Source organism: Biomphalaria glabrata, chromosome 17 (genome assembly GCF_947242115.1).
Source record: "Biomphalaria glabrata chromosome 17, xgBioGlab47.1, whole genome shotgun sequence".
Taxonomy (NCBI): domain Eukaryota; kingdom Metazoa; phylum Mollusca; class Gastropoda; family Planorbidae; genus Biomphalaria; species Biomphalaria glabrata.
In genome coordinates, this window is record NC_074727.1 from 6,336,906 (window position 1) to 6,354,296 (window position 17,391).

General features: G+C 37.8%; 1 protein-coding gene across 1 annotated transcript; it reads left to right on the forward strand.

Moving 5' to 3' along the window:
- The first annotated feature begins 1,968 nt into the window (after positions 1–1,968).
- LOC106067460 (uncharacterized) lies at positions 1,969–14,948 on the forward strand. Its single transcript, XM_056016288.1, has 7 exons — positions 1,969–2,092; positions 5,257–5,329; positions 7,138–7,223; positions 8,085–8,268; positions 10,641–10,713; positions 12,776–12,976; positions 14,407–14,948. Exons 2-7 carry the CDS (start codon positions 5,279–5,281, stop codon positions 14,889–14,891), a joined length of 1,080 nt encoding a protein of 359 aa, XP_055872263.1. The 5' UTR covers positions 1,969–2,092; positions 5,257–5,278; the 3' UTR covers positions 14,892–14,948.
- Positions 14,949–17,391: the final 2,443 nt, after the last annotated feature.

Here is a 17,391-nt window from a genome sequence, read left to right on the forward strand (position 1 = left end):
CTGGGCAATATTGTCATCCATAAAGTCTCCTGACATTGGTCATGTTTCTCTTTGCTATCAACCTTTTACTGTCATCAAACTAGATCAGAAATAAACAATGATGCTAAATATCAAATTGAAATTCGCTTGTTATTCTTACTGTTTCCTATCGACAAGAATAGCATTGTTTGAGAATGTATTTTTTACAAATATATACAGCTTTAATGATTCTATCAGAAACACACATATTCACTCCACGGTAGTTATCGACCGCTCTTGCTGGATTGTCCGAATAAGATTTTTTAAAAATTCAAAAATCTTTGGGTCGGTAGCCTCACGCATACATACTGTATAGATTCACATGACACGTTGAAATGGAATGTTCACTAGGGATAGGCTTTTTTAAAAATGTTATATTGTTTCGGGCGTGGTGGCTGATATATAGCGCTTGGCTTCCCAAAACGAGGGGTCTCGGTTCGAATCCCGGTGAAGACTGGATTTTAAATTTCTGGATTTTTAAAACATCCTAGAGTCCACTCAACTCTAAAAGGAGCTAAAAGTAGTTGGGAAAAGGGCGGTTGGTCGTTGTGTTAACCACATGACAGTGTGACACCCATGATAACCGTCGGAGATACACATGCCCCCCCCATGGATCGCAAGGCTGGAATGGAGTCACTATTTCTTGAGCTCAGCATCACCAAAAAACGCTTTTCCTCATTTTAGTTTAGTTTTCCACTTGTAACAGGATGAAACAGGGTGGAGGACACGCACTAACCATGAGTTATATCAATTATATGAAGACCCACCAATAGTGAACGAAATAAAAAAGAACAGACTACGTTGGGCAGGTCACCTTGAAAGAATGTCAGACAACAGAGGGGCGAAAATCGTATACAGGCAAAAACCAAAAGGCAGGCGACCCAAAGGCAGACCCCGAATGCGATGGATAGATGACGTGGAAGCAGAAGCTTGGGGTTAGGGTGTGGAGACGAAAGGCCCAGGAGAGATCTGAATGGAAGGATGTGTTAAAGCAGGCCAGAGCCCTCCATGGGCTGTAGCGCCACTGGGATGGATGGATGGATTTTCACTTGTAACAGCTTAAAGAGCTTGCAAAAAAAAGTTAAAGAAAAACAAAATCAAGACACATACTTTTTGACTTGAAACTAATGTTTAAAAATGTAACAAAAATGTCCTCAAGTTTTAAATCTTGTTTGACCTGAAGTTGATATTCGAAGCCCCAAAATTTATGAGCTTGATTTGAAGAAGTAAATGTCAACTCGGACTTAGGATCCTTTCATTGCACGTCAGCGACATCTCCGAAAACAAAGACATTGATTCAGTCGTTCTGATCAAACGCTATTAGTCCAACGCTACATAGACATTAGTGTAATCAAAGGCGAACGTTTAGGCATTGATTAATAATATAGCGCTACCGAGGCAGGGGCGTTTCGAATCATAAGAGTAACGATTGCAAAACACTGTGGCCACTTTTGGCTAGCAAAATCCTAAGCTGTTTATCTTATCTTATTTTTTTTTTAAAGAGGAGGTAATTAGTTTCTACATTTATCCATGTGCTAATCTAGTCTTGTGTGTTAATTAGAGACTTCTTCTTCTTCTTCTTCTAGCCAGCTTTATTGCTGCTGAGCTGTGAGCTCTTTTGCAGACTGTGCCAAGGAAAAAAAAAGTGTGGTAGGGGCACATCAGCCTAAATAACGCAACCCATCTAGGAGAAGGAAAACTCTTGACTCCAAACCTCCACTTTGTGGCGATACTCCCCCGTGTGGGTATCGGGGCTTGGAAATGACCAAGAGAAATAAATAACCCCACTGCCTTTCCTTTTGCATTTCACTAAGTGAATAATAGTGGACCTCCCCCCCCCCCCCTCCTTCTAGGTGCTTTTTGACGGAGGTCTGGATTGCACTACACCAGACGGAGGTCCTTGTCTCACTACACTCTAATACTAATTAGAGACTTAAAATCTAAGTCGAACCCTAACCTAAACAAGAGACCACGCCTTTGACGTTAAAGTTCGTGCTATTCCCTTATAAAGCATAGTCGTTCGTTCTATAACTGAGCATCTTTGGACCTGGTCTGTTCGCTTCAGCTTGTAAGGGTGAGTTGTTTGTTTGTCTCCCTTGATTTATTTTTAGGTTGTTCTTATCCACTAGATGGTAAATACTTTAGTCTCATCCTAGACTTCTTAAGTTAAGAGCTGCTAGGACGTAATCATCTTCTTTTTTGAATTAACGTCTGTATTATATAAGATAAGATAAGATAATCTGTACATCACTTCTAATCTGTACATCACTTCTAACCTGTACATCACTTCTAACCTGTACATCACTTCTAACCTGTACATCACTTCTAACCTGTACATCACTTCTAATCTGTACATCACTTCTTATCTGTACATCACTTCTAACCTGTACATCACTTCTAACCTGTACATCACTTCTAATCTGTACATAACTTCTAACCTGTACATCACTTCTAACCTGTACATCACTTCTAACCTGTACATCACTTCTAACCTGTACATCACTTCTAACCTGTACATCACTTCTAACCTGTACATCACTTCTAATCTGTACATCACTTCTTATCTGTACATCACTTCTAACCTGTACATCACTTCTAACCTGTACATCACTTCTAATCTGTACATAACTTCTAACCTGTACATCACTTCTAACCTGTACATCACTTCTAACCTGTACATCACTTCTAACCTGTACAAAGGTTAGTATGTTCTATGTCATGACGTCCCTTGTTACTGTCGAAAGTGTTTCTTTTAGCGAGCTCCGTGTCTGGCACACATTTTGCACACGTCCTTTCTCCCACTTCCTCATCTCCAATCAAGTGGAAACTTTGCACAATTGTATTCATTGTTGATAACAACACACGAATCAGCCCCAAACAAATGTAACAACTATTGGATCAATAAGTCGTAAGAAACTAATTTTGTTTTATATAGAAACCATGCCAGCTAAGCGTTGTGCAGAGAAATGGCTGAAAAATTAGAAACTAACAAAAGATAATCATAAAACCTTCGATTTGTGTAAGTCTTTATAGACCTTGAGGCTCGAGATCTCGAGTTGAAATTCAGAGTCTGTAACTTTTTTTTTTTTTTTTTTTACAATTTATTGTTTTTGACAAGACAGCACGGTAACCTTCTCCCTTATACCCACTCGCCCCCCCCCCGCACATACCCCAGGCCAATAGCCAACTGAGTATGCTATAGGCATGAAAGTTTGACTAAAGAAAAACAATTATGACCATCTATGGCGGAGTGCGAGCCCGTGACAAAAATTACAAAAGGAATGAAATCATAGCGCACTAAAAGCATGAAAGTTGTGCTAAACTTTACAAAAATATTTTCAACTCATTCATTTTTAGTCTATATCTGTTAAAAATTAATTACACGATTGTTTCAAAATAATCGAGACAATTTCACTAAATATAAGACTTGTTTCGTTTTTATTATCATTCAATTTTACTTTTCTTTTCTTTCCTTTGTTTAAATTCCACACGCATGCGCACCATTCCACATTCACACCACGCTTCATACTTATGTCACCGACAAGCTTTCAACAGTTGACCAAGTTGTACGCTCATAGAACAAAGCGTAAATCTAAAAGTAGGACTCGGAAAACAAAATAATTAAAATTTAATCTATTATTTTTAACCATGAACCATAGCAGACTCAATGTTTTTACCGATATATTTTGTCCAAAAAGTTGTAATAAATCGAAATATTTTTATATTCCTATAAATAAAATACAGAACATTTTGCGTTTCCTCTCCACATTTAGAATTACTTTGCAATACAAATATAAAAATATAAATTGCATACAAAGTAAATAATTTATTTTTTTTTGGTCGTGAGGTATGCGCTCTGGACTGTCATTCGGACATCGCGATGGTCCCTGGTTAATACCCTGCTGCTGCAATCCCCTGTCGTCCTTTGAGAGGTTTGGACTAGGAAGTAAATTATCTTCAACTCTGAACAAACATCGAAATATTTTTTAAAATTTAGAAATGCTTAATTTTCTTTAGGTTTTATTTTTAACATAATGTAAAAATATGAAACAAAATTCAATATATTTGAAGATTAAGTTTTCAACTTTGTTTAATATCGTTTAAAAAATTAATTAAAGTGAACATAATCAAACAAAAGGCAGCGAAAAAACAACAATGACACAATAATTGAAGAAGTCACCACGGAACGCTTTGATGACTGATCTACGCAATTGAATCTGTCACAGGTCAAAAACTTGCTGACACAGCCACTCAAGTTTATCACATCATTAATTATTATTTATTTATTTTATCTCAATTATTGCGTACTTATAGGCCCGATTTCACCACTAAACCCCACCTTTTCCTCGTCTCGCTAAACTGAGTCCACCACCTTGGCGACAATAAGGCCAAGACTTGTCGCTTATCTCCCCTTTGACCCGGGGAAAGATAAACAATCCTAACACGGGCGATGGTCATTAACGCCTGCTCCTCTTAGCGTCCACGGACGGCTCGTGCAGACGCTCGAGGGCACCGTGAGAGCTGCATGTGGGGCGGTGGTTCGACTCTCTGGCAATCCCGAAAGTGTGGAGCTGAGTGGACCCTGAGCTGGAAGCAATGCTCGTAACATTGAAGCGGAAAGAGTCGGAAATGGATCCACGGCCCCAGCGGACGAGGTCATTTTCACCGATTCGATCTCTGCCCTCGATGCCCTTGAAGGGCAGCATGCAGGCGTCGTGAAGGTAGAAGCGTTCCTCGCGGTGGTGGCCGGTACCCAAATGGGCTGGTAGGGCCATCGAAATCTAAATTGGACTTAAGACATTATAAATGAGTGGTAATTAATAAATAGTAATTAGTATCGAAAAGGGGAAATAAATGTTATAGTATTGAGATATAGGGTTGTAAATATAGAGTTCTTCCCTTTAGATTAGCTCTTTTTAAAGAAGAATTTTTTCATATTTGCTTGTTTTACTATACTTGTTTAAAATACATTTTTTTTCACGTTACTGTACATTACATTTATGATAATTTATATATTTATATTGCGTATATATTTATGTTGTGTATATATTTATATTGTGTATATATTTATGTTGTGTATATATTGATGACATAATTTATTAAAATGAGGGAAAGCATCTTTTTGAATTATCTTTATAAACTTTTCTGTGAAAATGAGTGGTTGATGCTAGCATCTGTTCTGGCCAGGTGCTAGGGCTGGCTGCCTTTAATAAAAGTTCACCTTTGACCTCTTTTCAGACTTCACGCAGCTTGAACAATTATGTCCCTAAAACGCCTCCTCCTGTCGCTAGTGGCGGTCATTATTATTTCGGTAAGTATATTATACGATACTCACAAATATACCTTGATATTTTTATACAAGTTGTTTTGTTTTTAAAACACGATCAGAAGCGGCCTTGACCGTGTTTATACTAAAGAAGTAAAACAAAGTCATTATGCAGGGGCGTAGCTAGCAATTTTCCATCGTTTGGGGGCCCGGGGGGGCTTGACTACTTGGGGGCCCCTGCATTTTGCGTAATATTTCATTTTTAATGTAAAAAGCACTCATTTAGGGGGCCCGGGGGGATTTTCAAATTCTCCCCCATCCTCCCCCCACCCTAGCTTCGCCACTGTCTTTATGGGTTCCTTCAGTCCAGAAGCGACTATGGGTCATCTCATGGAGATGAAATAAATGCCTGGGCATTAGTTGTGGTCGGAACGATGTCGCCCACTCATGAAGCGGAGAGGCAAGTGCCAATACAGTTTGGGGTCAGCGGCGTCGCAGGCTCTAAGTGCTGTAAACTGCCTTATCGTCACAGGCTGCTGATTTTTTCTCAAGGTTGACTCCTGAAGTCTTTCCCGAGATTGGTATAACTGCAAGGCAGCAGAGGTTTGAATTCAGAGTTTTCCTTCTCCTAGTTGGGTAGCCAAGGGCTAATGAGTCCCTCCTGCCCCAAACTTAATAGTTTGGGCGCCAGTTACTCGCCTTCGCCCCTTCTCCTGTTAGTGAAAACAGTTCCGCCGGACTCAATATCTGAGCCACACGTGATGGCCAGCAGTTGCCATGACAAATGAAGTAAAAAATAACATGTTTAAAATGTAAGGCCAATGTTGATAATGGCGAGGGTACAAACAGTTCCTGCGTCCCCTGCAACGCTATAAGAAATATTAATACGGTGTGGATGTGTATACACAGCATGCAGACTCCATACGCTTGCCTTTCTTTATTATAATTAAATTGTCAATAAATAATCAGACAACTAAAGTATGAAATGGCCCGAAATATATATTCCATTTAGCTGCGCTGAAACTTTCCAACTAAACAGATTATACTAATTTTTTGGTGTAATTTTATGGGTAGACAATATATATATTAAAATCCATTTGATGTTTGCATGTATTGTAAATCTTAAATTAAGACACAAGCAGGCTCCATTGAGGACTCGAACCTGTACTTCTGTTAGACAGTGTTGCCAATGCGGAGGTTGTGGTTGCTGTTGAGTCCTCTGAGGACGTTAGACTATGTTGCACCACATTTTCTTCACCACCTTCTCTCGATAACAGATGTAATGTAGCCACAGCGATTACAAGCCACATGTTATTCTTATTAGTAAACTTATATCAAATCACTCTGTCTGTCTCTCTTTCTGTCAGGGACAGTTTTTGGTACCCGTTATATCTACTCGGGTCTAGTTGAAACTTAACACAATTGTTTGTGGTAGCTAGCAAAAACATGAATCAATTTTTAAAACATTAATCGGTTAGTTAATTAATTATTGGTAAAATATTTTTTTTGGTTTGGTATCAAAAAGGGAAATAGATGCTACTAATTGATAGATGCGGCTGTAAATGTGGAATTATTCCCCATTTTCACGTTTTGTACACGTTTCCTCCCACTTCCCATTCTCAGATCAAGTTGAAGCTTACATAATTATTCATAGTCGATAGCGGTACATGAATCGATTTAAAAAAAAACAAAAAAACAATTGGTGATAGTTAATGATCTTTGCAGTATTGAGATTTGTGGGAAGTAATTTTTAAATCCTTTAGATCAGCTTCGTTTTTTTTTAAAGATTTTTTTTTTCTTTATTTTGGCTTGCTTATCAATTCAAATATTGTATTAATGGATGACTACTCAAGGTGTCAGAAGTGTCCGCAAATTGTCCAAACGGACGATGTGGAAGTCAAGGCACAATCTGCCCCACTGACAACTCACTGTTTTGCTCGTAAGTTTACTATCTTTAATATTTGATGTATTAAAAAATGTATAATTTAAAGATACATTCTGTAAACATCTTGTATTTCAGTATGTGTAGTGAGAATACACTTATATGAAATGTGTGTACATATTTCGGAATACACGTTTATTTTGTTTAAAAACAGGATTTCGAGCTACGCTTAAAATTTTGATATTTTATTTGACCATTTGAGATTATCTTATCTAAGATTTTATCTTATAACTTACAGACGTTACTTCGAAAGAGAAGATAATTACGTCCTACGCGTATCCATGTTTCAATCTAGTCATGCTTGTTAATCAGTGACTTGAAATCTGCCAAGTCGTTGGTTTCTTGGCTGATTCAGGCTGCCCATTCCATTCTCTAGTAGCATTAGGGAGTACGAACCTCTTCTAGCATATGGAATAAGAAATGTGTCTTAATCTCTGTGTCTCTCTGAATATTTTTATTAGATTATACATAGGCGTAGATGTGAAAAAGAATTAGGGTTAGGTCTCAGGAGTTACGTCTTCAACTTACAAAAAAAAAAAAAAACAACATTGTACCATAAGGAAAATATGTGAATGCTCAGATGTTTATAAAAACTGTGATACTGTTTGCCTCTTCATTTCTTTTACTTTAGACCTGAGCTTCTCAAACTTTGGAACTCTAAGAGAACTCATTGTTGTTTTTTGGTTGAATAACATTTTTAAGGAATGTGCTTCCGGTTGGTTAGAATGGAGAAAATGTATGTCTACCTGCTTGGCCTTGTCGAACTATCTACTCTATGTCGTTCTTGGGATGAAAGTGTGAGACTCGCAGAAGTGGATTTGATTTTATTATGTCATTCACCATTTTGACTTTTGTCAGACTCTGTAGCGACCCACGTCTGTGCACCTTCAGTGAAGAGCGTGCCCGCATTGATCTGTTAGGGAACTTCCTGTTCAGTCAGTTCTTTTACCAGGTTCAAAACTCACCCCTGAAGGGAGCCAACGTCACTGTAGTTGCTGAGACTTCTAGGAGAAATGGGCGAATATTTGTCTCCGGTCTTCAGGTTTGTATTCAGTGAGGGACAAAAGTCGTTAGTTTATAGCAAATAGTTGGTTAGCTTATTTGATAGCTACTAATAGTATAGTATCTTGTATCTGAATTGTATTGACTGTATATATATATATCTATTGTTTCGATTTTGAGTTTAAAAAGAGTTCAAAAATTATATATACATAGCGTTATTTTATTGCAATTTAGTAGTGTTGAACTATGGCACCTCCGGATCTGCATGTCAAATGATTTGGAAAAGATAGAACACAAGTCTGTCTTTTCATACAACATCGTGACATTACATGTTAAATGTTTTCAATTGTGTTTACATCTATATTCTCTGTTCAATATTAATTGTGTTATGTACTGTAAATGTTATGTTTGACGAGTATTAATATTACACACAGGACAGGTCACTTAGCTGTAGAAACGTGTGTCGCGAATGCCGTAGAATGCTGGGTTCGTGTGTCCACTTAGCACATGACAGACATGAGTAATATATATAAAAAAATTGAGTCTATCTTCAACAGACAAATATGATGTTTATTTAATAATTATTTAATAATAATGTACTGCAACTTCTTAGTCGTTCCATCAAGATATTAAATATGAAACATATTTACATCCACATAACAGCGGTATAAACCATAAAAGTCAATTAGAATAAAACTTCACTACTAAAGTACGTCCGCACCACAGCGGTTGACAATTAACTTCAATAGCTTGTATCCAACTCTAAGTGTAGAAAAATAACTATTAGCCATACGTGTACAGTCACTACGGACTTTTAAGTTACTACTTTCAACTCTACTCAAGTTACTACCGTCTCCAACGGACTAAAAATCACAACTGTCCTCGACTGACCAATAAGATACTACTGAACTAAAAGTACTACTGAACTAAAAGTTAATTTAGTCATTCTTGCTTCCACCTTCTACATCAGATGATGGACGTGTCTTTCACCCTCATGACCCGAGGTGAACATAAAACAGGCAATGTCAACCGAGATTGAGACATGTACATTCTATGTCATTCCAGTTTATTTATTTATTTACCTGGTGTTTATGTAACTTGTATTTATATACATGGTGTGTATGTAATTTGTATTTATATGCCTGGTGTCTATGTAACTTGTATTTATATGCCTGGTGTCTATGTAACTTGTATTTATATGCCTGGTGTCTATGTAACTTGTATTTATATACATGGTGTGTATGTAATTTGTATTTATATGCCTGGTGTCTATGTAACTTGTATTTATATACATGGTGTGTATGTAATTTGTATTTATATGCCTGGTGTTTATGTAACTTGTATTTATATACATGGTGTGTATGTAATTTGTATTTATATGCCTGGTGTCTATGTAACTTGTATTTATATGCCTGGTGTCTATGTAACTTGTATTTATATGCCTGGTGATTATGTAACTTGTATTTATATGCCTGGTGTCTATGTAACTTGTATTTATATACCTGGTGTCTATGTAGCTTGTATTTATATGCCTGGTGTCTATGTAACTTGTATTTATATGCCTGGTGTCTATGTAACTTGTATTTATATGCCTGGTGTCTATGTAACTTGTATTTATATACCTGGTGTCTATGTAACTTGTATTTATATGCCTGGTGTCTATGTAACTTGTATTTATATGCCTGGTGTCTATGTAACTTGTATTTATATGCCTGGTGTCTATGTAACTTGTATTTATATACCTGGTGTCTATGTAACTTCTATTTATATAGCTGGTGTCTATGTAATTTCTATTTATATACCTTGTGTCTATGTAACTTGTATTTTCATAACTTGTGTCTCTATACCTTGTGACTAAGTAACTTTTGACTAAGTAACTTGTGACTAAGTAACTAGTGCCTAAGTAACTTGTGACTAAGTAACTTGTGCCTAAGTAACTTGTGCCTAAGTAAATTGTGCCTAAGTAACTTGTGACTAAGTAACTTGTGCCTAAGTAAATTGTGACTAAGTAACTTGTGCCTAAGTAACTTGTGCCTAAGAAACTTGTGCCTAAGTAACTTGTGCCTAAGTAACTTGTGCCTAAGTAACTTGTGCCTAAGTAACTTGTGCCTAAGTAAATTGTGCCGAAGTAACTTGTGCCTAAGTAAATTGTGACTAAGTAACTTGTGACTAAGTAACTTGTGCCTAAGAAACTTGTGCCTAAGTAACTTGTGACTAAGTACCTTGTGCCTAAGTACCTTGTGCCTAAGTAACTTGTGCCTAAATACCTTGTGCCTAATAAACTTGTTACTAAATACCTTGTGCCTAAGTTACTTGTGACTAAGGAACTTGTGACTAAGTACCTTGTGCCTAGGTAACTTGTGCCTAAGTAACTTGTGCCTAAGTAACTTGTGTCTTTCTAACCTGTTTCAGCTTCGTATCATCCTCTACTGTGAGAATGAATTTTCCTACGTTTTCCTGAATCTGGCAACACAAGTCATTGATGGTAGGTAGCTTTTTGTGTCGTAGTGAAGTATAATCTGGCGACACGTCATTGATGGTAGGTAGCTTTTTGTGTCTAAGTGAAGTATAATCTAGCGACACGTCATTGATGGTAGGTTGCTTTTTGTGTCTAAGTGTAGTTTAATCTGGCGACACAAGTTATTGATGGTAGATAGCTTTGTGTGTCTTAGTGAAGCATAATCTGGCGACACAAGTCATTGATGGTAGGTAGCTTTTTGTGTTGTAGTGATACATAATCTGGCGACACAAGTCATTGATGGTAGGTAGCTTTTTGTGTCGTAGTGAAACATAATCTGGCGACAAAAGTCATTGATGGTAGGTAGCTTTTTGTGTCGTAGTGAAACATAATCTGGCGACAAAAGTCATTGATGGTAGGTAGCTTTTTGTGTCGTAGTGAAGCATAATCTGGCGACAAAAGTCATTGATGGTAGGTAGCTTTTTGTGTCGTAGTGAAGCATAATCTGGCGACAAAAGTCATTGATGGTAGGTAGCTTTTTGTGTCGTAGTGAAGCATAATCTGGCGACAAAAGTCATTGATGGTAGGTAGCTTTTTGTGTCGTAGTGAAACATAATCTGGCGACACAAGTCATTGATGGTAGGTAGCTTTTTGTGTCATAGTGAAGTATAATCTGGCGACAAAAGTAATTGATGGTAGGCAGCTTTTTGTATCGTAGTGAAGCATAATCTGGCGACAAAAGTCATTGATGGTAGGTAGCTTTTTGTGTCGCAGTGAAGTATAATATGGCGACACAATTCATTGATGGTAGGTAGCTTTTTGTGTCGTAGTGAAGTATAATCTGGCGACACAAGTCATTGATGGTAGGTAGCTTTTTGTGTCGTAGTGAAGTATAATCTGGCGACACAAGTCATTGATGGTAGGTAGCTTTTTGTGTCGTAGTGAAGTATAATCTGGCGACACAAGTCATTGATGGTAGGTAGCTTTTTGTGTCGTAGTGAAGTATAATCTGGCGACACAAGTCATTGATGGTAGGTAGCTTTTTGTGTCGTAGTGAAGTATAATCTGGCGACACAAGTCATTGATGGTAGGTAGCTTTTTGTGTCGTAGTGAAGTATAATCTGGCGACACAAGTCATTGATGGTAGGTAGCTTTTTGTGTCATAGTGAAGCATTATCTAGCGACACAAGTCATTGATGGTAGGTAGCTTTTTGTGTCGTAGTGAAGCATAATCTGCTCATTGTTTACACTTAGTTTTGTGAGACCTCGTCTACTATAGAAATCAAAGGAAGTGAGATAGAAAAAGAAGAGAAAGCGATATAATGAAATATGATAGCGGTATAATTAAACCGTTTAAAAAAACTTGATAAAATTAACAAGAAAGATTGGTAGAAATTTAGAAAAAAAAAGATGCAAAAAAAGAAAAAACAATATCAGGACGCCATATTGTCAGATTTCGCTACTGGAGAGGAGCTTTAACAATGTGTTTCTACGTACAGATTAGCAAAAGCAAATTATTGAAATTGTTTCGCTTATCATTGCTACCGTGTTCTGTACACAGAATACACCACAAAACTTGTTTTTTAATGTTTTTATTTTTTTATTTTATTTCTGGGTTTAGCTCCGTGAACGAAAATTTCACTGTGTCATAACTGTATTTCTATGTATTATGTATAGGAGATTTTTATACAAAATGTTATCCACGGTTACCTCCTCTTTGCATTTTTATAATTATTTGACGCAACAGGACTAAATCTAAAAGCACATACACAAATTAAACATGTATTTATCAAGACTTTCGTCTTCTGTACACAGGATACAACGAATGATCCAAAGCTTGTCGATCTATGAGAAAACCTCCAGAATTGTCTTATTATTTCAGAGACATATTTAAGATTATATATCAGTCTAGAAAAATCTTTGTCTTTTGTCCGTCAGATTTACATTGATTAGTTTGGTTCATTATTTTTATAATTATATTTACAATAATTTGTTTTCAAATGATTTAGTTTAAAAAATATCTGCGAGAATAACGCAAAGTGGGTACTCTGAATAAAAGGATCCACTCGTTTGTCTTTCTTTTCTCCAGGTCAAGTTGTGCTATCTGTCAGTGACCTGCTCGGACAGACGTCTGACTTCATCTATAACAACACTCCCATAGTTCTTAAGAAGCTGGCCAGCTGTTGTATCCTGAGCCTGGTCACCACCCCTGACTATTTCTACGTTATTAACATTGAGTGTTTTGACATAAAGATAGGCATCAGGCCTGTTGAGTCTGGCTTGGCTCCATGTGAGTTGGCTTGTTATACGATGCACTAATATGTGGGCAATGATATAAAACTCCTGGATTCCTGAGAGGGTCTGATAATATTTACCGGTACTGATTTTATTTGAGGCTATCATAAAAAGTCTTCTATACCTCCTCTCATCCCCCCCCCCTCCCAATCCTAGGTTCAAAACAAAAATAGATCCAGACTGATCTAAGGCTGATAACTTGCATGGGGTAGTAGTAGAGAAAGAATAATAGGTTGTTTTTTGTTTTGTTTGTTTGGGGGGGGGGGGCGAGGGGCTTTGGAAAAAAAAAAAAGGGGGGGGGGAGTGAGGAGCTAATAGCCTTGGGCATTTTGAAGGTGAAGAAGTTCCATACATCACCAATGATATAAGATCTGCATTCCAATTGTCTCGAGTTCAAATCTCGACTCGAACTGACTAAACAAGAATCAATTAAAAACAAAAATAAAACAAACTAAATAGTCAATTAACTATTAGTACTACGTATTTGTGTTTGGTATTGAACAAGGGAAAGTAACCGCGCTTGACAAATGTGGTGGTATAAGCTGAATTAGTCCCCCTGACGAGGCTTAATCCATGCGTTATAGAAAGCCTGAACACTCACCTGCAAACGTCACAAGCTGTGGGCAGTTTAGACCAAAAGCTCTTTGCCACGTCACAGGGGCAAACTGCCCACAGGTCAGTGTTCGGACCTTCTCGCTTGAGACCTTGAATTTCTTTATTTATGCATTTAAAAAACGATTACGGTAACATGTACAAGGATATCATTTCCTTTTCTAACTGGTCCAAACAAGTGATAGGATCGTGCGAATTTAGAAAGCAAAAAGCATGTGATTGTGCAAAACCAAAACAATTGGTAACAATATTTCTAGTCGCATAGGTTTATAATCGTTAGTCTTTATCTCGCTTGAGCATGAAGGAAGGGTCCCAGAATTTCAGATGCCACACACAACAGTAGTAGAAAGAAGAGTGAAAGTACAACGGCGCCTGGTGATTACAGATGCCCCTAACTGTGACTGCAGCTGTGTATCAAGGATTGGCCTCCTTAGTCACACAAGAAGTTACAAAGGGAAAAAGATAGTCTCTAGAGACGCAATAATGTCACAGTCTAGATCAGCGGTTTAAGCTCGGCGACCCCTTTTTACAATCCCCACTCTGCGGGCGACCCCCACCCACAAAGCAATAGAAGAATAGACAAAAACAATCCATATTTTCGATTGTCTTAGGCGACCCCTGGCAAATCGTCAATCGACCCCTAAAGGGGTCTCTACCCACAGGTTGAGAACCCCTGCTAGATCCATTACAACTTTAATTACATGACAGACTGATCCAAACTATTTGATACCACTACATTTTAATATAAACTTTTAAAATATTTGTTTTTCTTGAATATATTTCCGATTAGACATGTTTGTTATCTTCTTGCAGGTATTTTTGTTGAAGTTGGTAATCCCTCATTAGTTCAGTTTCCTCCTTTCAATGACTGGCCCTCGCAGCTCTGCCTGACCAACGAGTTCGGCATCGCCGACTTGACACAGTCCTGCAAACTGGAATCCCACACAGATGCTCTAAACTTCCTGGCCTTGACCGGGGTGACCGATCTCAACGCCAACATCACGCACCAGCCACAAAACGTGGTACAGCTTGGAGAGCTGGTGAACGAATGTCCCATAGAGTCGCTGGAAACGTTCCTGGGTTACCTCGCTTTCGTCCAGGACCACAACCTGGTCAACTGCATCTCTGGGGAGGGCAACGAAGAGGCACTGATAAACCTGGCTATCGCTATCGCCGAGATCTTCTGCAACGGAGACCAGGACAAGTGCTCCGTCGTTAACGGCATCCTGGAAAATGATTGCAGCTCCGTTAGTGACACCATTTTGCACACCTTCTATAGTGAGCAGTGTAGCTTTTAATTGAAAGATCATAGGCCTGCGACCTGTATTAGAATAAAGCAAATCTTTAAATTCAAACATGTTATTTTCTTTATTGTGTGTGTGCTATTGCTAGTTTTAATATTTATTTTAGCTTGACATGGGTAAAAAAAAGGCAAGAAGGTTCCACACTCCACACGGTTGTTATTACCGGAAGTGGTAATGGATAAAACTCTCCACTACCTTTAAAAATGATTCCAATATGCCATGCGTCACAAAAAGGCTGTGTCAGCCAGTCCAGCCCCTGGTCTTTACGTCTGGCTCAGATATTAAGTCACTGAAAGGAGAAAGGAGCGTAAATGTGGACTAAACCTGTTACCATAGGGCAGGAGTGGCTCGTTAGCCTTGGCTGGCTACTCTCATTGGGGAAAGAAAAAAAAAAGAATCTCAACTCCCGCTGCATTGCGGTGATACCCAAATATGGGAAAGGCTTCGGGTGTTGACTATCAGGTAATACCAGGAGCTACTGTACAGTCAATTAGGTCAGGCTCACTCTGAACCATATCTTCAGAACAAAAAGCCCATCGAATACTTCAATGTTAATGAAAAAAACTAATAGTAACAACGCCAGCCCGGCTTACAACTACAACACAAACACGCCGGGAACACTTTTGTCCCGAACACATCTAGTTTTGTGATTGGTAATGTAAAAATGGGAAGGGATAAGTATTTGAAATAGTTGCCTAAAAGCAGGTGTCTAGTAAGTTGTTAAAACAAAATGAATGACTGGCATAGTTCACTACCTAATAGGATTTTTCTTTCATTCCAATGTTTAATCGCATAAAATCATGTTTTAATTTGTCCGTGTTTCAACAAACTACAGTAGTACACTATATTTCAGTGGCCTCTGGAAAGGGAAAAGATGATATTAGTTTTGTTTGGTCTCTCCATCTGTCGGTCCCGTTTAGATCACAAAAATATTTCAGATATTGCAAATCCGATATCATGATATTTCAGATATTGCAATGACGGTGCAACGACTAATTTTCTGTTTTCTGAAAGCGAACCGTTTTATTCTTAAAATTAATTATGCAATCAGTTTTTTTCATTTAAAAAAAAATATACTTTAAAAAAAAAAAACTTCACTTAAGGCAAGTCTAAATAATAGTTCACAGACTTCTCCATTGGCAATTCTGGCTTCATAAATAGATTCGGGACCAGATTTCAGGGAGGGCAGGAGGGGCTTCAGCCCCGGGGACCTCCACAAGAAAGGAGCCTCCACAAAAGAGATAAAAATATTTCTGAATTTCGACGGGTCAGAAGCTTTTACTTTTTTTTTTCTAACTTTTCCTTTCGCATTTTTCACAGCTGTTGTGAGTAAGAATTATTCGCGTCTAGCATCCTTGGATTAAGTAAATCCAGCTCCGGATTTATGGCAGTGCGTCTACCCAGGGCCTTACCCTCCAAAAAACTAAAAAATATACCCTCTCCTAAACTAAAATATGCATATTAAAAAAAAATTTAAAAGGAAAGTGAGATTAAATAAAAAAGATCTCGATTGCTATCTTCTAAAATGCGTTTAGATATAAGTGGATCTATATTATAGAGTTTCAAAAAACTCTACATTTTACATGTAGATGCACGTTTGGAGACGTGGCGTTGATATTGTGTGACGTGTATTACTATTACACACATGAGGGACTGGTCACTCCTACTGTGTCGCGAATGGGTATAATGCTGGGTTCGTGCTTCCTGGAGTACTCTTGACACGTCACAAACATAGATACTACAGATTGAGTTAAGTCCGTTTCAGCAGACAAAATATAAAGTTTATTTGCTAACAATAATAATAATACTGCACTCCTTGTTACTTACACAAGTCTATAATAAACAATCCTATCCGCATGACAGCTGTATCAAATATATCCAATACGTTAAACTCTCCAGAGCAGATTACAAATAACGTCCGCATCTCAGCGGGTAACACTGTACAGAATAACTACTAGAAATACATGTCTCAAAAGGACCACTGGCATCAACTGCCCAAATGTTACCACCTAACTGAAACTACTAATCGACTTTCTAAGTCGCTGCTGTCCGTCCCGGACCAAAAATACTACTTGACTGCCCGGTCCAAAGGATACCAATTGACTGACTTGACTGAACTCAAAGTCAACTTTGTTCATTCTACTTCCTGTTTTCTACCTCAGGAATTCCACGTGTCTTTTAACCTCTTAACATGACGTGAACATCAGGCAATGTCAACTGAGACTGTGAAAGTACATAGGTTAGGGTTGAAAAAAAACAAAACAACTCACTTCCTTTAACTACTTTACAAAACAACGCCTTGATCCAACTTTCTAAAACATTTTCAATTCATTTTTTGTAGTGTTAAAAAATCTCTATGTCCATTCTAGAGTAGTATATAAAAGAAAAAAAAAAGTTTAAATACGCCACTATTCTCTTGCGCACGCTCCATTGTCTTCCTGTTAAAGCGAGAATCAACTACAAGAGTTGGCCACACTTCTATATAAGTATATAT